At 44.9% G+C, this 20,524-nt stretch overlaps 2 protein-coding genes across 3 annotated transcripts in view; both read right to left on the bottom strand.

Annotated features, from left to right (window-relative positions):
* MRPS6 (mitochondrial ribosomal protein S6) overlaps nt 1-19,177 on the bottom strand; it is a 47,048-nt gene extending 27,871 nt beyond the window's left edge. The window contains exon 1 of the mRNA XM_040585009.1: nt 19,098-19,177. Within this exon, the coding sequence (XP_040440943.1) occupies nt 19,098-19,142 (45 nt within the window). The 5' untranslated portion in view covers nt 19,143-19,177. The remainder of the gene's footprint in view (nt 1-19,097) is intronic.
* SLC5A3 (solute carrier family 5 member 3) lies at nt 1,270-19,209 on the bottom strand. Of its 2 annotated transcripts, none has more exons than XM_040585007.1 (2): nt 19,098-19,209; nt 1,270-5,002 (listed from the first exon to the last, which is right to left on the bottom strand). In XM_040585007.1, the coding sequence occupies exon 2, from the start codon at nt 4,698-4,700 to the stop codon at nt 2,559-2,561; it is 2,142 nt and encodes a 713-aa protein (XP_040440941.1). In that variant the 5' UTR covers nt 4,701-5,002; nt 19,098-19,209; the 3' UTR covers nt 1,270-2,558. The 2 variants fall into 2 exon arrangements, with proteins under 2 accessions (XP_040440941.1, XP_040440942.1); XM_040585008.1 differs by lacking the exon at nt 19,098-19,209 and adding an exon at nt 9,667-12,575.
* Nucleotides 19,210-20,524: the final 1,315 nt, after the last annotated feature.

The raw sequence follows: 20,524 nt of genomic DNA, 5'->3' as shown, positions 1-20,524 counted from the left end.
AGCCTTTTCAAGAAGATATTGTTGGATTGAGACTATCGTTACCCTCCACAAGTTGTTATTTTTCATCCCACCAAGATCAAATTTTGTACTAAATTGTTTTTATGCAGGATAAACTAATCAACTATGTTTTACAACTTTCTTACAGTACTGACCTTCCCAACTAAGCCCACTAATGAAATAACTTGAGATGCCATTAATGTATTTCACATACTACGATTTTACCATTAAGAAGTATTCAAAATGTTTTTTCTGATCAAAGCCAACTACACAAACAGTAAGAAGATGTGTCTTGTCACACCGTTACTAACATCATGACTCCAGTACAGTAACTCTTCTCTTCTACATATATTGTAACACTGTTCCTACACTTATTTCCAGTTAAAGAGCAGTCTACTTTCCAGGAGCAACAACTAAAAGTGGAGAAAGGTGGGGCATCTCAGCCTCTGTTTAAAGTCTTGGAATGAATGGGATTTAACTGGCTTAAAAATGACATCAAAACAAAAACCCCCACAAAAATGGTAAAAAGTTATTTTTTCTGAAAATATGCATTATACATCACACTACTAAAAGCTATTTGGACGGCCTGCCATTTATGGCACCATTGTACTGGAAAGCAAACCTCCTCCAGCAGTCAAAGGCAGGATTAACGCAAGTTTCATTTCTACAGAACTACTTCACCCATAGGAATTGTTTCTTGTTGGTGGGCCAAGGAAACATTGTTGGACCCCTGAATCGATGCTGCTGAACTGTCAGCATGGTCCCTCAGACAGTTTTTGGCCTAGCCAGTTCACACTCTCTCAAACAAGTCCCAAGACGAGCTCAGGAACAAAGACAACTGGAGGGATTATTTTCACATGGAAAGCCTGGATATGACCACTCTGTCCTGGAGGATAAAGGAGTTTAATACTGTAAGTGCATCCACACACTGCCAGCTGCCCTCTGTGTCCAAAAGCAGGTGAGCACCCAGGATGGCAACACATTCTCCTGCTTTACCAAGGGGGAAGGGGACCAAGCTCCGCAACCTTTCCATCTGCTAAGCTCCATCAAGCTGCTGGAATGTCCTCCATACCCAGAAACTGTTCATCCCTGTCTCTGGCATCCATCCTTCAGGAGAAAGGAACCTCAGGATCTCGAGGCCTACCGATCATCTATGATCACCTGGGAAAAGTTTAACTTTTTTCAAAGAATCATAAAGGCAGACCTCAATTGCCAACACAGATTACGACTGCACATGCTCCTTATCTCCTGACACAAAATCCCTCAGTAGTCATTCCTTAAGAGGGAAAAAAAAAAAAAAGTTTGACAGGGTGAAAGGGGAAGTGGGAGAAGACATGAGGCAAAAGGACTCTGGAGAATAAGGACCACTTCCACTTCTTTCCCCACTTCCCCTTACTCTTGTCTTCCCACTTGTTTTTCTAGCCTTACAGGCTCAGTACACAGCAACGGTAGGGCTGCAGAGTATTTCTTTCTAGACATACACAGCAGAGGCAGAGTTATTTTTCAGTGTGCTTACCAAAGCGAAGACATTAGAAGTCTCACACTTTTTCTCCCCATGATGGAACCTATGTACAATTTTTTCTCTAGAAGAGGCTAACCCTAATTATAGTCTAAGGTTTTGCAGACTGAAGAAGCTGAATAGGTACTCTTCTATTTCAATATAGTACAAAACCCAAATAAAAAGCATTCCTTTTTTTTCTTTTCTCCCCATCTCCTCCATTGCCAGTCTTATCACCTCCAGAGTTTTGGTTTGGTTTTTGGGTTTGGAATTTTTTTTGGTTAGTTTTTGTTTGTGTTTTTTTAAATACAGCAACTTTTCAGTAATGGAATTTACAGTGGATAGAAGTCAAAAGGCAAATTTTCTTAGGTAAAAAAAAAGAAAGCTCTAACAGCTATCATGTTTTAAGTGCTAAAGATGAGACAAAATATCTTCCTGTTGTTGCCATAAGAAAAATGAGAAACTGAAAAAAAAACAAAACAACAAAACAAACCTAGAAGCAGTGAGCAAAATTAAAAAGTGCCGAACTGGCAAAAGTAATACAGCTATGTTACAAAGAACAACTGCACAGCAATATGCATCACAGCCCTACATTTAAAAAAAAAAAATATTTTGACACAGTTTTAATCATTTAGATTTTACACACTGGTAAATGATTACTTGTTAGCATCACCTTAATGCTGACTGAGCTCTGTAACCGCCTGACTTAAAACACAGCCACCTGCCTGCCTTTGGTATATTTATACATGTATACATGGAAAAACAAAAGGTTAGTACTGCAATTGGAGGGGGGGGGGGAGGACAAAAGGGAAAAAAGGAAAAGACATCACATGACACATTCTGCTTTCAGGAGAGATAGGACAACATGTCTCAAATGGTCTCTACATAGGCTAGAGTTGATTTGATCTTACAATTATAGCGTAAACAATGCCTCAGTTGCAGTTACTGTTATTTGAAAAGAAAAAAAAACCCAAATAACCAAAAACGCAAAACAAACAAAATCTCCAGAGACCTGTATCAACTTCTGTATGTTTAGCCATACCCTTAAAAGTTCACTATTCACTCACAAAGAGAAATAGACAAACATGAATATTCCAAGCGAACAGACACAGACCAGTCCAGTATTTAGTAATAGTTTAACTTTTGGAGTCTCTTCCAGCATTTGTAAACAAACAGTCTCTTCCTCCATCTCCCGAAGAGCTCTCTTGTTCATGTTTTTACTTTTAAAGCCACAGAACCAATCTATGAATTTCAAATGTCTGTCTCTATCATCAGTCTCTTCCTCGTGCTTTTTCTCCCCCATCAAAGCTGCTTGTCCGTTTGAGTAACAATCAACTGGTGTCTCAACTTCAGAGTGACTCACAGAAATCACTGGGTTGCTGTCATCTCTGCAAGTAACCAGAAGATTGATATCCTCTGGCTTAATATTTTTAATATTTTCTTCCGATTTGCCATTTGGAATGATGTGGTTAGCGTTTTCATTGCACTTCAGGATGCTCTTTTCTTGCACTTTGTACAGCTCCCCCTTTGCAGCATTCTCTTTCACATTCCTGTTTTTCACTGCCCAGAAAGTGGTCGTCCGAACCTGCTCCTTTGTAGGTGGAGGCGTGAGAAGGCTTACTACAAAGGTCACAATGCCAGTGATCCAGAACAGAGCTGTTGCAACATACATGTAATGGATATTTTTGATAAAGCTTGGCCTAGTATCCGGCTGGTTACACTCCGGAGCACGATAGATAAACGCCAGTATCAACCGTATCGCTCCAAGAACAAACCCGGCCATTCCACCATAGAAAGCCCCCTGCTCATTGCAACGCTTCCAAAAGATACCCATAAGAAACAGAGCAGCCACCGGTGGGGTCAAGTAGTCCGCTACCTCTTGAATATAAAGGTACATCTGACCACCTTGCATTTCTACAATTATCGGCACCCAGGCAATGCTTATAACCACCATGAATGCAACAAAGACTCTTCCTACAATCATCAGTTCTCTAGACGTCGCGCTCTTCCGAATGAGTTTGTAGACATCAAGTGTGAATATGGTGCTAGCACTGTTGAATATGGAGTCCAAGTCACTCATTAGTGCAGCAATCATCACAGCCATCATCAGTCCCCGCAGACCAACTGGCACCAGTTTCATCACCAAACGTGGATAGGCTATGTTAGAGCATCCAGCTCTGCTCCCGCAGACTTGAAAACAGTGTTCCGGATTAATGCAAGCGATATCATCTGCGAACAGTATTCGTGAAATCATCCCTGGGACAACTATAATAAACATTGGCAGCAACTTTAAGAAGCCTGCCATCAGAGTGGATCCTTTGGCATGAGCAATGTTTTTTGCAGCTAAAACTCTCTGAACTATGACTTGATCGGCACACCAGTACCACACAGAAGCTGGGGTCTGTCCCAACAGAAATCCAGGCCAGGGAATATCTTCATCTGTTGGCTCACGCAACATTTTAAGAGCATCAGGCTTTGGGTTGACATTGCAGGAATTGGTATTGGAAATGTTGTAGGTTAACAAGATAGACGTAACATTTGGTGACGCTAACATGTACCTTCTTTTAACTTCTTCAAACCCACCAACCTCCGTAATACTTATGATCATAAGTGTGAGGGCACCAATAATCATAAGCAGAGCTTGAAGGGTGTCTGTATAGATGACAGCCACAAGACCTCCAGTCACAGTCAACAGTGCAGTCATTCCAATAAGGAGGATAACTGACAAATAGAGGTTCCAACCTAGCGATTCTTGAATAAAAAGTGCCCCTGAATACAAGTCAACTGAGAGTTTGGTGAAGATATAAAGAATTAGAGACAATGCTGCAAAATATATTTGAATTCTATGCCCTCCAAAACGCTTGGACAAGTATTCAGGCATGGTGTACACTCCCGACCGGATGTAGACTGGAACGAAGACCCATCCTAAAAGCTGCAAAAGCATTAAGGCGTTGAATTCCCATGCACCTACTGCAAATCCACTCGCCGCTCCAGATCCTGCGAGCCCAATGAAATGTTCACTTCCAATATTGCTCACAAACAAAGATGCACCAATAGCCACCCAGGTCATAGAACGCCCTGCCAAAAAGTAGCCACTTACGGTGCTCCGATTGTATTTCCACATGGCAAAAAAACCTATGCACATTACAAGCACGAAGTACAGTGCCACAATGGCAATGTCTGCTGTTTCCAAAGAAGCCCTCATTTCTGTAAACAAAATGACTTCGCACAGCTGACGTCCACTTCTCGCCCCCCAGCAAACGTCTGTTAAGCAACACGTGAACCAGTTAACATATATCAACACTGTGGATCAAATTCTTTGTCCCTTGGTTTGCTGTCCTGATGCTGGTGGTTGTGGCACATTTACTTTCTCCGCTTCTCAAATGGAAATTTGGAACTTAGCACGCACTTTTAATCCACATTCCACAAGAGCATCAGCCTTAACTCAGTTGATGTAGGAGAAATTCTTAGTTGCAGCTAAGTTTAGTGAGGCCTACTGTACCAACCCTGCAAGGCAGCAAAGACAAAAGACAAAGATTGAATTAGAGAAGAATTTCATGAAGTAATGAGAAAAAATTTGAAGTCTAGTAAAACAATGACTGAACACCACAGATTTTTTTTTCCCCCTTATATTTCCTGCTGCATTTATGCAAACCGTAACACACATAATTAAGTATTCGTAGAACTAAGTAGTAATGCCTTTTACAAATCAACTTCAATGTTTACAAGTACCTTAAGAGACGCAGCAATTCTGCGGTATTAAATGACCCCAATTCCCCAGACCAAGGTAAGGAACAGACATTTTATTTTTCTTTACTTTAGAATCGCCCGAGTCTGCTTCAAGACACTAAACAAGCCTTCCTCTATCAAGCGATCTAGGGGGGGACGGGGGGGATGGCGACCAAAACACAAAAAACAACCACTAAGGAGCATTACTAGCACCGCACCCCACAAATCTTGATAGATTCTGGCATCACGTGCATGCACTTGAGACACCAGCTGGCTGCTAGAGCTAAAAATCAAAATGAAGTCACAATGCTGTCAAAAAACAACATAAATTTAAGATCAGCTGGAAAAATCAATGTTATTCCACAGGTTTTAGATGAGTTTGCACCTGCCTGGGGTACAGATAATCACAGGGTTACATTTTTCTCTGGAAGTCCTTCATACATATCCCATGTAATCCAACTGAAAAAAAAAAAAAAGTCCCATTCAAGCAAGTGACAAAAGCAAAGCTACACCTGACATCTGACTACATCTGATACTCTAAAGAATATTTCTGTCTGCAGTGTGCTTTTTGATACCCACACGGTTTCAGGATTTTTTGGGAGCACCTTAGACACAGGAGGGAGAACCAGATGGATTTTGGTAGCAGTTACAGTTGCCAGGATGACAAAGAGCACTGTTGCCAGCACCATCTATCTGCATCCAAGCATGAAGAGGATCACTAACATCAGAGACAGAAGGTTTTGAGGCAAAGCATACCCTGCCTCTCCATTCCTCAAGCCCCAATCACACCCAATTCTATCAAAGCATGTCAGGAAACAGGTACTCATTTAGGCAAGCAGGACTGAAGCACTCAGAGTGGAGGGAAGGGGATAATAAAAAGACTGTTAGCAGACAACCAGACAGGTGGGAAAGGAAGGAGGTCTGAAGGGCTGCACACTGGGGCTCCTACCTCTGCCACACAGACAGGATGCCTCTATCTCCTATTTATGCTTTGGGAGGTATCATTTACCAATACCCATCTGAAACCTTTCAATGGATTTAGAGTGTGCTGGACAAAGTTCTACTTCCTACATCGAATGTACACAGCAAAGGAAGAGAAGACCAAACCAAAGAATCTGTTTAGTCTAATGATCAGAACACAACTCTTCAGTATTCAAGATTATTACAGAGAAGTAGTGAACAGGGTCTGCCTCCATTCCTCTATCCCACCCACCAGTAAAGGTAATGTAGGCACACACCAAAAAAAAAAACCCAAACAAACAAACCCAAAACAACAAACAAACCCAAACAAAAATCCACCAACAAAAAACCTTGTTGAATCTTTTTTGTGACCATAAGGCCTACCAGCCTTAGAAATTGTACAAGCATCAGCTTCAGGCACTCCCACTTCATTTGCAGAAGTGCTCTGGCACTATGCTGAAACTCACATTTCCCTAGTAATTCATCTATGATTAGTACAAACACCCAGATAACGTATTCCAGTATTTGGGTGGGTTTTTGTTTAGCATTCCTGTAGCTTATTCATTTTGTTTTAAAAAAAGAAAAAAATCATTAAAAATTCTCAGATAGACAATAATAAAAACTATAGTTGAGTTTGAAAAATCACACACTCCCTCCCCTCTGCCTTACTTTGTGCATTACTGAAGGCAGCAACAGTGCTGATATAAAAAAAAGTGCACTTCTCCAAGGCAAATGTATTTTTAACATAGCTTACAGCAAACCACAACTTCAGCCTTAAGGAGAAATTCACAATCATGTTATTTGTACAAGCTGGCTGTTTTTCAAGAGTAGTTCAGAATCAAAAAAGATAATAAGGGTTCCCCACCACCACCACAAACCCACATGAGAATACAGATATTCATTCTGCTGGAGTTACAGCCAATAATGAGAGACTACGGAGACATGGCACAAAATGGACCGATTACAGTAGTGTGCTAAATTTATCATGCTCATAAGCCTCAAACCACAGATATATTTTAAATTCTTCCACAGAAGAATTCACATTTATTCCCACCCACAAATGCAGCAGTAGTTAAATAGTCTATTAGTGTAATCCAACACAGAATTATAAACACTTCCAACCATATGATGCCAGATACAGGTATAATGTACTATTCTTAGTTTTAAGCACTTTTGAGCAACACTTCAGTGTTGTTGCATCTTTTACTATATTTGGTTATATTTTCAAATGCAACTACATTATAATGTTTATACCAAAACTATAAATATTGTAATGAAAGGGTAAGAAGCGATTTTACTCAGACAAAAAAGAAAAACTGCTACACAGAATATTAGAATAACATGCAAGCTAAAGAAATAGTAATAACTGATATTATCCCCTCTTTTATTACTGAAAATGTTCAGACTTGAACTTCAGTTCACATCCCACCATCTTCCCTGTAGGTTAATCAATGACCTGGCAAACTATACTAGACAGTAATATCTATGAATCACAAAAAAAAAATATTCTTAAAGCTACATCTAGTTGATACAAGAGGTACCCAGCTCATAGCACAACTGTTACAAGCACACTCAAGCACTCTGAAAAGTGCAAGTATTAGACAGCTTCTCTTGAATAAATCATGACATTTCCCAATAAGGATACTTGCAAAACTACAGTGGGCTCAGTCTAACCAAAATAAACAATACATTGAGTTTCTTGAGCATTTTCCACTGGAAGGTACAGCCAGATGATGCATTTGAAATAACCAGTCTACAGAGACCCTAATCATCACCTTTGTAATCAACATCTGAATTTTGCAGGGTTTAGCTCTCTTTAGCAGGAAGGTGGAAAGCTTTCAGTAGCTGCTACAAATTTGCTGCACTGTTACTAAACTACTGTACTAAAGTAGCTTCTTGTACCAGTTTCTTATTAGACCTAATTCTAAAATAACCCTGGAACTTTTTTTCATTACGAAAATGAGATTCGTCCCTCTGAACTTTCAGCAAGTTATGACCTCAAGTCTTAAGAAGGACTTTTGAGATGCCCCATGTGAGTTTAATCTCAAGTTATTAGAACAGCGTACATTGTGGCACTGAGAGAAAAAAAAAAAAAAAAAAAAAGACAGAAAGACAGCACTGCTGCCAAGGACTGAAGTTTTTTTTTCCCCTAAGGCTGTTTTCTGGCTGGATCATATCAAAGACACAAAATGATGTGCTTCCCTCTTGTCTGAAGATAGAGGGCTACAGCTTTGGTGAAACAATGCATATGTCGCTCCAACAGGCAGCCTGTTCTTTAAGAAAAAAAAAAAAAGTCTCAAGCAATTCCCTGAAGAGATATTAGCTAATGTGAAGCAGATTTAGGGTGGGATTTTTAGGAGAAATTTTTATGATTGTTTTAAAGGAAAACTTTCTCCACAGTGCTTTTCTAATAAGATGTGTCTTTTAATATGCCATAATCAAACTGCTCCAGCCCTAAAGCAACTATTTGTTTTCTGTTCAACCTATTTCTCTTCTTAGCAGATGGGAAGTTTCTCAGTTGACTTCCCTTTTCTCTTTAAGAGTCAGTCCCAATGACCATTGCTTTAAGGGTTAGTCTGGGGATGCAAACACCCACATACGACACAGGAATGTCCACTGCTATCATCTGTTAGCAAATTAAGAACATACTTAACTTTTTTCACAGTAGTTTTGAGGCTCTTTCTTAGAAAGAACATTTTTCTTCATCTTCTTCAAGCAGGGGCACGTTAACTCATACCAATAGCATTTTACCTACTCAACAACTCACTTGCATGGAAGGAGTATACCCAGATTGTCAGGCTCAACAGATACATGCAAATATTAACAATAGCTCTCCCGAGGGGGGGGGGGGGGGGGGGGGGGAAGAATGACAAAAAAAAAAAAGAATAAGAGTCTTATGCCTTGAGCAGGCCTGTACAACATCCAGCTCCTCAAGTGTGTTGTCTGGCCTGCTCACACTGCAGGCTACCTGCTACGGACATGCAAGTTCCTACCCGTCCACTTCTCCACAGTAAAAACAAGGTTGTCTGAGGCAGCCCATCTCTCAGGGGGAAAAACATAGGAAAAGCTTTGTTCCATTTATTGCAGCACTCTAGAACACAAAAAAAAAAAAAAAAAAAAGGAGCACAATTGTCCTTCATGGAGTAACTGATACACACCAACTTATTCTTACGTAGTACATGCCCTTGAGAAAGGAGGGGCTAGCCCTGCCAGCTGCTGAGAGCCCTAAACATCCAGGACCACAGTTTCAGGACCTTCCCTTGTAAGCCAGGAGCTGGAGCAGAGAGGCCAAGCAGGAAACCCACCTGAGACAAACCGGTTATGTTGTAGGAAGCAGGAAAGCTCAGAGGCAGAAGTTGGCCTGTAGCATCTAATAAATAACTTGAGTTAAGATCTGGACTGGCATTCCCAGCAGCTCAACAGACTGGAGTAGAAGAGTACCACATTTCCAAGTGAGCTGACCCAGCAGCAACCCGACTAACCTGTTTGCCACACATGCTCTGCTGCCCCAAAGTGGTACTGCGTCAATACATCTGCTGGCCTTGAAGAACACAAGTGCCACAGAGACAACTCTATAAACCATCACTACCGTAAAGGTCCAATTTGAGGTGCAATGTTCAAGTCAGTCACTCAAAGGAGTTGTTACAAACATATAACACTATTTATTATTTTTTTGTCTGGAGTTTCAGGAATCGCTCCAGTTCTGGTCTTCATTTTACTGCAGCATCAGAAAGAGAAGCTTGCTCCAGAACACAGTCTTCTCGATTCTTTTCTAAAGGACTGCTGAAGGAGACATGAGAGAAATAAGTAACCTCACAGCATGCAGTTCAGCAGCAGAAAAAGAACTACACTGCATTTCCCAGTTGGAAATGTAATGCTACTGTGAACTATTACAGAAGCAAACTGGAGTACTTTAGGCCAACTGAAGCCGAAGGGCACTGTGACTGACAGTGTTAGAGTAATAAATCAATTAGTTGTTTTTGTTTTTAACCATTCTTCCCACCCCCCCATCCCAAGTGTATAGACCTATTTAGGTCTCCCACCAAGTCAGAAATTAAGGGGGGGGGGGGGGGGGGGGGCGGGGAGAGGAGAGAAGGCAGAAGAAAGAGGATGCAGCTCTAGCAGTGTCCTTATTCAGTACTCCACAAAAACAGAAGCTCCAGTACCGTTAATTGCAAAGGGAGAGGAGGGTAGCTTGTTTTCTGAAACCAGTATCACTAGCAGTGCCTCAGCAAGCCACTTCATACCACTGCCTGTGGCATTCACATTTGGATGGTTTCTCTCCCCATGAGTCAGTCCCCAGCACTGTCAGGAACAGTGGATTTATTGGCTTCCACTTCTTCAGAAACTCCAAACACCTACAAGGGGGTGGGGTGGGGTGTTAAGCTGGGGACAGATGAGAGGAGATAGAAGGTTCCTTTTTATTTGTTAAAATAGATACCATGAAGAAAGACTATCTTCTCCACACCTAGACATACTGTAGTCATCTTACTTGGGTCTTAAGCTGATGGACTTTAAGTTTAACTTGGACTACTAGTTTAAAGAAAACATGTATGCAAGTACTTACTTTTCCCCTTGTCTGCCCAAAAAATTGGCTTATGTTTACACAGGTGACAGGTGTTATCTGGGTTCTCTGAAGAGAGCAGAAGGTTCAGCTGCTGCTCAGCACTGCTGAGGAACTGGGCTACCCTTCCCTGGCAAATAAGCCAAATCATTCACGCCTCTGCCATAACTCAAGCAGATGACTACCAGAGGCTTAGATGCTCAAATACGGGTTGTCACTATATGCAGCTCCATCCCTCAGCAAGGAAAACACGCTTTTCTTTGCAACTGCAGACACAATGACACTCTTCCTTTTACACAGGAACTGGAAGCAGAAGAGGACAGAGGATACCGAGGAGGCAAGTGGTCAACAGTTACTAAAGAGCACAAGAGGGCAACAGGGAAAGCAAGCCATTTTAATGCAGATGGGAGGGGGTGTCTCCTCCAGGAGACGGTAAAAAGTAGACAATTCTGGTATCATGCAGCACCAGGCCAAATTTTCCCTGCCAGGTAAGCGTGTCAACACATCAGCTAACATACTAAGTTGGAAACTGCAGAGGGACACTTGGCCAAAGACTCAAATTCCTTTTTGTGGCAACCTAAAGGTGAGAAGTGCAAACATATTCACTGTCACTGATAAGTACTATTCACCTAGTTTGATGAAGTACTTCATCACTAAGAGCAACAGCAAGAGAATGGGTAAAACAAGCATAAATAGGCAAGTATTTGATATCTGTAGAGGATCTGGGAGCACATAATCAAGTTTTCTGGACAGGGAAGTCAAACTTTACCACCCTGTTAGAAGCACACTATCAGGAAATTTTGTAAAATCTCTACCGCTGCCAAAGATGACCTTTTCTTCAGCTGCAAGGTACAAAGATGTGATCCAGTTAGTGATTATCACCATTCAGCAGTAACTGATGTAACTGGCATACTCCACTCCTAGCCTAGAAAAACATGCTGGTTCACCCAGTTTTAAGAGGATCTTGGCTAGGAGAGTACAGACTTCAGAAATTACTTGGGAAATAACAAAGGAGCAGCAGAAGCATTAGTCACATGCAACCGGACAAAATACTACGAATAACTTCTTCCTAGAATTTCTAGGGAGAATAAAAAAAAATTAAAACCAGACTCATTTTAGCTAATTTAGGACTTCCCCAAGTATCCAACACATTTATGGCTGCCCACAACCTTTACAAGAACATAAAGCATCACAAGTTTTATTGAAAGGCAAGACAGAAGTTTCAGGGACATACATAATCCTAGAATTTAAGTTCAAGGCCCTCTAAGCTTCCTGCTCTGCAGTGTGCTCTTACAAGATTTCTAATTCTTCTTGGGGATTTTTAAGACTCTAAAACAAGGCTTAAATAAAGTTATCTTGGTTATAAAACAACTAGCTAGTCTACATCAAGTTTTGTAATTACCTTTATTAAAAGCTACCAAACATTGATTTTTCTAGTAGTCTCAAACACATCAACTCCACTGAACACATTCCCCTTCTGCATCCATGCTCTGCATATACCTTTGTTTTTAATTATTATTCCTTAAATATTTGCATAACTGAAGCACAAGGACTGGCTTACAAGTGGACAAACTAGGACTAAAAAAAGATGCGAGAAATAGAACAATAGTTCCTGTGTAGTTCCTCACAATCCTGTTTCTAGGGTTTGTGACCTTTCCTTTACTCCATCTGCTTCTTTCCCTTCCCCCTCCCCTCACCAGGGGTGATGCGTTTTCTTTAGTATCTCATTTCCAGCACCGCTATTTGCAGTAGTGCTCCCACAGCACAGGTCCTTCATTTACACCGATCTTGCCTTACTTTCCATATTTCTACTTCCCATCTTTCCTGTTCCACTTCTGCATAAAATAGTTATATTTTGTGTATCTGTCCTCCCTTTTATTACCCTATCCAACTCCCCCTAGCACCTTCTTATCAGCTCTTCTACAGAATGCACACCAGAGATATTCCTGCTGGTCCACTGGGCAGGCAGTTTTGAAAGGAACAGCCTAGTGCCCAGTGGCTCCTGCTGCCCCTGGATAAGCAGCACAGAGGCTGGTATATGCAGCTCTATCAAGCAACTGCTTCCACACAAGCCATACTTGATGAATTACTTAGTCACTAACAGCAACAGCAAGAGAATGGGTAAAACAAGCATAAATAGGCAAGTATTTGATATCTGTAGAGGATCTGGGAGCACATAATCAAGTTTTCTGGACAGGGAAGTCAAACTTTACCACCCTGTTAGAAGCACATCACCAGAAATTTTGTAAAATCTCTTCTGTAACAGATGTAAAATCTCTTACTGGCACAGACTTGTAGCAGAGGAGGTCTAGGCAGCTGTGGCTCAAATAATTACAGCAGCCTGCTCTGGCTGGAGTCTCACAAAAAGCAAGATAAGTTACGTGATCAATAATCAACAACCACCAACATAATCTTTGGGTGGAAACTGCCAGCGTTATGAGCCTGGAACAAGGGAACTGGAGAAAACCACTGAATAAGCACAGAAAGCAAAAGCTCCATCATTAGAAAATATGGTATATATGATATATTAGAAGAAAGAAAACATATACACACGTTCATACTTGAATTAGTTCAACAGCTTATTCTAAGTGATATGATGGACATCTTTTAAAGTGTCAGTTGCTTTTGAGGGTTTTTACAACAATGGAAAGCAATAATTTTATTTTATCAGAATACGTTCTCCCTCCTTCAAACGTTAACAGACAGACAGTCTGCCCTTATGAAGTTTGTAAGCATCCCCCTGTTCATATACATGATGCATCCACATGTATACATACATACAGTGAACAAAGGAGGAGAGAGACACAGCCAAGAGAGAAGAGCACATTGCTAAGTAGGTAACGGGGGCAAAGAAAAAGTATTTTAAAGACTAAGCCACCATTCCTGCCCACTGAAGAGGGGCTAGCCAAATCTCACTGAAATCTGCCAGTCCCAGCATGGACACAAGGACCTGCCCACAGCTCAGCCTCAGCACTCAAGGCTTGCAACCCTACAGACTAGGGACCAAGAGTGGCAGAGTTAACCCAGGGCATGCCATTACACACACTCAAGCACATCACTTGATACGCTGCGGAAACCTGCATGAACCAAGAGGATTTCAAAGTCTTTACTCTTGACATCAACAGAGCACTCACTTTGGACGACTTTGCCAAATCCACCTAGCTAACAACTATCTGCTATAAAAAGACAAACTATTTTGCAAGAGAGAATAATCCTCTACCTCCCCACATACCCAAGACAGCCACATATCCCACACCTGGCAGAAACTTAGATGAGGACCACTCTCAAGTCTTAAGATTGAAAAGGGGCAAGCATCAGCCAAGACTGTATCATTCTCAAATGCTGTCTGTATCTCACACTTCAAAATCAAGTTATTCTTATGGAAATGCTTAAGACAGAAAACAAAAAGCTGACTCCTACGGGACAGTCAGCATGAGATCATGTGGTTTTTCCAGTTTTGGCTTTTAGATCCAGATCTTTGGCCTTCTTTCCAGGACCACCCCCAACACAAGGGTCCTTCCCTGCTATGCATAATACTATGAAGAGGAGCCCGTTTCAGCCTACTAAAAAAGTCAAAGGAAAACAGAGAAAAACATTTCTGTCATTTTAACCTGCTAAGTAGGGGAGCAGGGTGGCAAAGATGTACAATTGAACTGTAAGAACAGGTAGGTTCACCGGAAAGGAAAGGCAATAAATAAAAACAGTATCTGCCTGCTTACTGCCTTCTTCACTCTCCCCCTGCTTCCTCCTAGCAACTAAGATATCAAAAGCCCAATTGCTGCAGCTGCCTACACAGCAATTAAGTGTAATAGTCAAGATGTCAAGCAACACTACTGCCCATTACTTCGGCTTTCCTAAAATAGCTAACAATCTCCACCGCAGGTAGGGAATTTTTGAAACATGGCAACCCACTCCAAAGGCAACAAACAGATGCTGGAGACAAATTACGTTGCGTGAACGTGCCAGTCAAACTGAGAGCCCAGATTCACTGCAGTACTACAGAGGTGGGTAGATGGGTCCCCGAGTCCAGATATTTGCTGAAATGAGGTAATTAGGTTTTAGACTATGACATGTTTGTCCTTTGTTACACATTAAGTAGGGGAGAAGAGTACGCTGCTAATAAAATACTGACACGCTTCCTCATTTTTAGTGAAATACTCTAACAAAGCATTTGCAAACTGTCCATTCGCTTCAGTTCCAGTTACAAAGTTGTTTTGTTGAAGACAGGTGTCCCAGCTCGCAAGAGTCGAGCAGCAGCAAGAACCGCATGGGAATATCGCCACCTTCTCTGTCTGTCCTAGGCTCCGCCGGCTGCCAGCTCTCCTTGGCGGGTGTCTCACATTGCCGCCCCGCGGTCAGTCTGCAAAACAGCATCAGAGCAATAGGAAGCCATTTCCAGCTCTTCCTTCCCTTTCCCCCCCCACTTCCTTCCCCAGGCTCTCAAGGGACTTTCCGCAGGACGAGGAGGGTAGGGAAGAAGCCTCCCTGAAGAGCTCTCCTTTCTCCAGCAAGCGACAACAACTGCTAAATCACTAGCGGGTCACTACCCTTTCCTGCTGAAGGTCCTGCTCTGCCATAACCCCCCTGCTGAAAGCCAGTGGTGACTCCTCTGGGAGAAAGTTGGAAATAATTAGAAACTCATCTTTTGCTATGAATAGTAAAGTTTAGAGCACAAACAACTGTCTTCATTCTGCACCTTCACTACAACTGCAGTCCGTGACTCAGGCCCTTGGGGTTAGCCAAACGTGCTGTTTACATACATCTATCTGTACACTACTGATAACAAGTCTGCCATCAAACTCCCCAAGCTCACCATACAAATTTTGTTGTTTGCATGTTGGAGGGTTGAAAGCCACACACGAGCAAAATTCATTATTTCCACCCCAAGTTCCAGTTACTTCACTGGCCTCATACTCCAGCCTTCTCCCAAAGCATCTCTTCCACATACTCACACAGAGTAACACAATCCAAGTCCCTCACTGCAGCTACTCTTCAAATATAGCGATACCACAGAGAAGTAGCTTTTGATTTCTTTATTTTAGGAGTATTTTAGGAGGGTTTATTATTGTTTTCCTGAAAAACACTGACTGGAGCCTCTGCTGATCAAGAACTCCATCCACAGGCAATTTACAAATGCAGTATCTCTAGTGCATGTCAATCACCTACCTACATGTCATGACCATACCCTACCTACAAAACAGGACAAAGAATGGCTGCTCATCAGAATAAACTCACAAGCTTTTGTGAAAAGTACATGCAGACAACTGGTGACAGAGTTTGAAACTAAGAGTTTTCCTCCTTACACACACACACCCCGCAAACTCTTTGGTGCTGCATTTTTAAGACACAAAAGCTGAAGAGACTCTGAGGAAGTCTGCCAAGAAGCAAAGGGACACGGGAGCACCAGGCAGGACTGAGGGGTCATGCTTGCCCTGTAACCATGTCAAGGCTAGCTGTGTAGGGAGGAGACCAGCTGCACAACAGACTCCATGGTTCACGGCAGAAGCCACATGGAAGAAAAAAAAATGAGGCGGGATCCCCGGCTTGAACACAACCAGTACTAGGGAGCAAAAGAGTTTAAAGCAACAAAAGTGAATTTGAGGGATTTATTCTGCCTACACCTATGAAAATACCAAGGTAACTACTATTAAAACTAAGTGTGTGTGGGGGGAACCCCACAAAATCACAAAGTTTACCTCTGAAGAGAGCCGTGAAAGTCTACTGGCCTGTAGCTCTGAGACGGCTTGTGCTCAAGCTGCCAGGGAGCTCAGAGAAGTTGACAACAGCCCTAAAGCACAAGAAAGCCAGGCAGCAAAGGTCTGCCTTTTTTTTTTTTTGTTTGTTTGTTTTTGTTTTTCAAGGCAAGGGAGCCGTCAGAGGTGAGGAAGGATGCCACAGACAGCAAGAGAAAAGTCAACACTTGCTCAAGCCTTCACACTAAAGTGGGCACCAGAGCACACAGCCACCACAGAGGGACTGACATCATGGCAGGACAGTGAACACCTGCCCAGGGCAGCTTCCTCAGGAAGCACTAGCGTTAAACAGCAATGTCATTTATTCAGGACTGTGTATGATCTCTCAGACTTCTACAGGAAGGAGTTATGCAGTCACCTTATCATTTCAGACTGCTTAATTAACCCCATATTCAGGTGTCCGTCCTTTGACTAATTTAAGTTAGCATTACAGTCAAGATTATGCACTGCTATGGGGGTCACTAGAGCAACCCCTTTGCCAGGATTCAGCAGCACCGTATAGCTTACAACCACTACAGAAATTTTTTTCAAGTGTTCTCATTACACAAGAAAGGCAGCAGTAGCAAGATACTGGAACACAAAAAAAGCACCTTGATCTGGTGTACTGTCAACAGCAACAACAGCATCTAGAGATAGAATCTAAATTTTAGAGTTACAACAAGGGTACACCTGAGACAAAACTTAAGTGTTTTAACATAAATCACAAAGCTAAAGAACACCTTAATATACATCTATCAGGGAAGAATATACCAGGCAGTCAAACTTCAAAGAGGAAAAGGTTGCAGATGTTAAATCCCTAGTGCATCGATGCTCATTAGAAGCATCTTACAGCTAAAAGCTTATCCCTGCATCTCTGTGTCAGATTCTAGGAACCAAAGATCCTTTCCACCAGACAGCACTCCATGGTATCCTTTCAGAGTAGTCAGTTTATTAGTCTCAGTATTATGTCAGACTTGCTATGCTTTCTGTCCTGCTCTGCATTTACACTGCCCACACAGCATAATGCACCTCCCACATTAACAGCATGTATACAAAAAGCATCTCATCACCTTACCTGTGGCTTATACCCTGATGGGGAGGGGTATGGAAAAAAATAAAATTACCATGTTGACAACCCAAGCCCAAAAGCAGCCAGCATGTTTTGTCAAAGCAAATGCTGCTCCGTGAGGTGGTGCAGCAATGTCACCAGATTTTTCTGTTGCTGTATTTCTCCACTAGAGGACTCACCTGAGGTCTACTACAGCTTCTGCAGTTAAGCCAAGTTTAAAAAAAAAAAAAAAAAGCCAACCCTGACATGTGGATGGTACATGTAAAATGAATGGAAATGTACTAGTATGTGTCGCACATGTAATACATGAAGACATGCTCCTATAACTACAAAAGAAACACAGTAATACTATTTAGCTTCCTGCTATTCTATGACAGCTATACATGTTCATTTAAATTACGGTTAAATGCAACAGCAAGCATGTCCACGCTGGGTCAGAGCAGAAGGGTTACAGCCTAGCAGAAGTGCTGCTACATTCCAACACCAGCACTGCATATTAAGCTGGCAAGTAGCAGATAAACAAAGGCTATAGAAGGTACTAGAGAAGGACCAGTATCAGCTATTATTTTCCAAATAAAGGGTCCCATCTACAGAGATGTTTCTGTATTATTATTATTATTACGCACAAGTACACACACACCCCGCACTGATTCAGCTCTTATAAAACAGAAAGAGCATCATATAGCCTCACTTGCTCACGCCACGGCTTATCATCACGCCGCCAAAAAAAAAAAAAAAAAAAAAAGCGGCAACGGCTAGCAACCCTTCCCATAGGCAATACGGCGAGCCGTATCAGCAGAGCTCAACTGGTGTTAGCAACGGCGGGGGGGGGAAATAATTCTTGAGACTTCCCCGGCAGAAAGGTGGGCTGGAGAGGCAGGGAGCTGCCATCCCACGAGGGGATGCTTGCCAGAGCGAGTCCTTGCTCTCCCCCACCAAAGCTCACCGCAAGGCCTCCCAGAGGCGACGGGACCCCCAGCGCGGTACCCAGCGCGGCCATGGCAGGTGCTGGGAGTGGGGGGGCGAGCACACGGCCATGGAAAGCGCTGGTGCTGCGGGGGAGGACGGGGGACGCGCCGGCATCGGTGTGCAAAGGCAAGGCAAGGGCTAAGTTCACTGGCACCACGAGGGGCGGGGAAGGGAGATAAGAGAGGGGTAAATGCATCTATTTCGCTAAGCGCGGGATCTGCTTACCTGCGGACCAAAGGGGAGGGGGGAGGGGGGGACTGCGGCTCTAGGGCAGCAACCAGGCAAACTCGCCGAGGGAGCCGGGGGGAAGCCAGAAAGAGGAAGGGGAGAGAGGGCAGAGGAAGGCACACGGCAGCCTGAACGAAGCACGCTGCGCAGCGCCGCTCCGGAGCGCGGCGGGCCGGGCGGGGAGGGCAGGGTTCGCCCCAGGGGAAGGGGCCGGCCGGGCCGCCCCCCGAGCGCCCGGGGCCGGGCCGTGCGGCTGCGGCGGGGAGGAGGAGGCAGCGAGGGGATGCCGGGGCGGGGGTCTGTCAGGTCCCACCTGGCTCCCTCCCTCCCGTCCTCCCTTCCCTCACTCACCCTCTGCATGGCTTTCAGGATCAAAGCCAGTTCATAGCGGGGCATCTTAGAGCTGGCTGTGGCGGTAGGAGCGGGGACGCGGCGGGGCAGAGGGTGGGGAGGAGGGGGCGGCGGCGATGCCGGAGAGAGGGGAACCGGAGGAGGAAGGCGCGTCCCCGGCGGCAGGCGGTGCTGGCTGCGGCTCTGCCCGCGCGGCTCCCAGGCTGCACAGACACCCGGGCGGGCGGGCGGGCGGCGCGGCTTAAAGGGCGCCGGCAGCTACGCAGGCTCCGCCGCGCCGCCCCCTGCCCGCGCCAAGCGCCGCCTCCCCCGCGCACACGCCCGCCCGCCGGGGGGCCGCTACCGCCCGCCCGCCCGCGGGCTGCCCCGCCGCCCCGGCCCGGGGGAGAAAGGGGACGGGAGGGGGGACACCCGCCGCCGGGGAGCGGGCCGAGCCGGGCGGGGCGGGCCGAGCCGCGGCACGGGCGCCGCCTCCCCCCCTGCGGCGGCTCGGGGCCTGCGCCCGCCTTCCCCCTTCCCGCCGCGGCGGCCGTGCCTGCTGCAGGGAGTGGAAATTTCCACTGTGTCCGCCCCCTCGCTCCCCCCTCCGCGCACACACACACCCGAGACCGCACATGGCGGGGGGGGGGAGGACAGCGCCGGCGGCGCGGGGGGCCCCTGCGCCTGGCACCCAGCCAACGGCGCCCACGGCCGCGGCGCAGCGGCCATCGTCCCCACGCACCTGGGTGGGGGAGCTGTGGCGGGCCGGGGCTGCACACGTGGGGCACCGCAGCCCTTCCAGAACCTTCCGCGTCCCGGCGCTTCTGGGTGCCTATCGCCCACTGACAGAAGCGCAGGTGGATGGGACCCAGCTGCGTGGCTGGGCGTAGGGGCCAGAGGGGCGGCATGGCTGAGGTAAAGCTGCGTGGCTGGAAGGTGTCTGGCCTCGATGCCCAGGTGTTCCCGGCGAGGGAGCTTCTGGGCGAAGGTGTCCCAGCCAGCAGTGCTCAGCCCTCGGCATTGTACTTGCACGCAGCCATCAAGGTCAGCGACACAGACACCCCCTGTCAGCAGCACGTCCAGCACTGGTGTCCAGCTGTGGCTGTGCTGGAAGCCTGCAACCACCTGCACCCGGCAGAGAGGGGCATTTGGAAAGCCTGGTGGTCCATCAGGCTGGTTTGGACAGCATTTCTTCCCTCCACAGCAGGAACGCGTCCCTCCAGGCGTACCCCCTTCCCTCACACTCACACGTACCCCTGAGCGCCCAACACATGGGCTGGCTTTAAGGAGAGCAAGCTCGTGCTGAGCTTCTGCCCAAGGTTTTGAAGCCCTCATCACTTGGCCCTGTCAGCTGTCAGAAAAGAAGATATGAGAGAAGAGGACCACTGTGTCGTGGCTCAAGGAGAAGCAGGGAAGAAGGCAGATACCGTGATTAAAAAAAAAAACGT

Source organism: Falco naumanni, chromosome 2, assembly GCF_017639655.2.
Source record: "Falco naumanni isolate bFalNau1 chromosome 2, bFalNau1.pat, whole genome shotgun sequence".
In the NCBI taxonomy this organism is placed as follows: Eukaryota; Metazoa; Chordata; class Aves; order Falconiformes; family Falconidae; genus Falco; species Falco naumanni.
This window is presented reverse-complemented; position numbering and strand designations above follow the sequence as displayed.

Excerpts from the sequence above, each read along its gene's own strand:
- SLC5A3 (XM_040585007.1), bottom strand. The coding sequence starts at position 4,700 with ATGAGGGCTTCTTTGGAAACAGCAGACATTGCCATTGTGGCACTGTAC.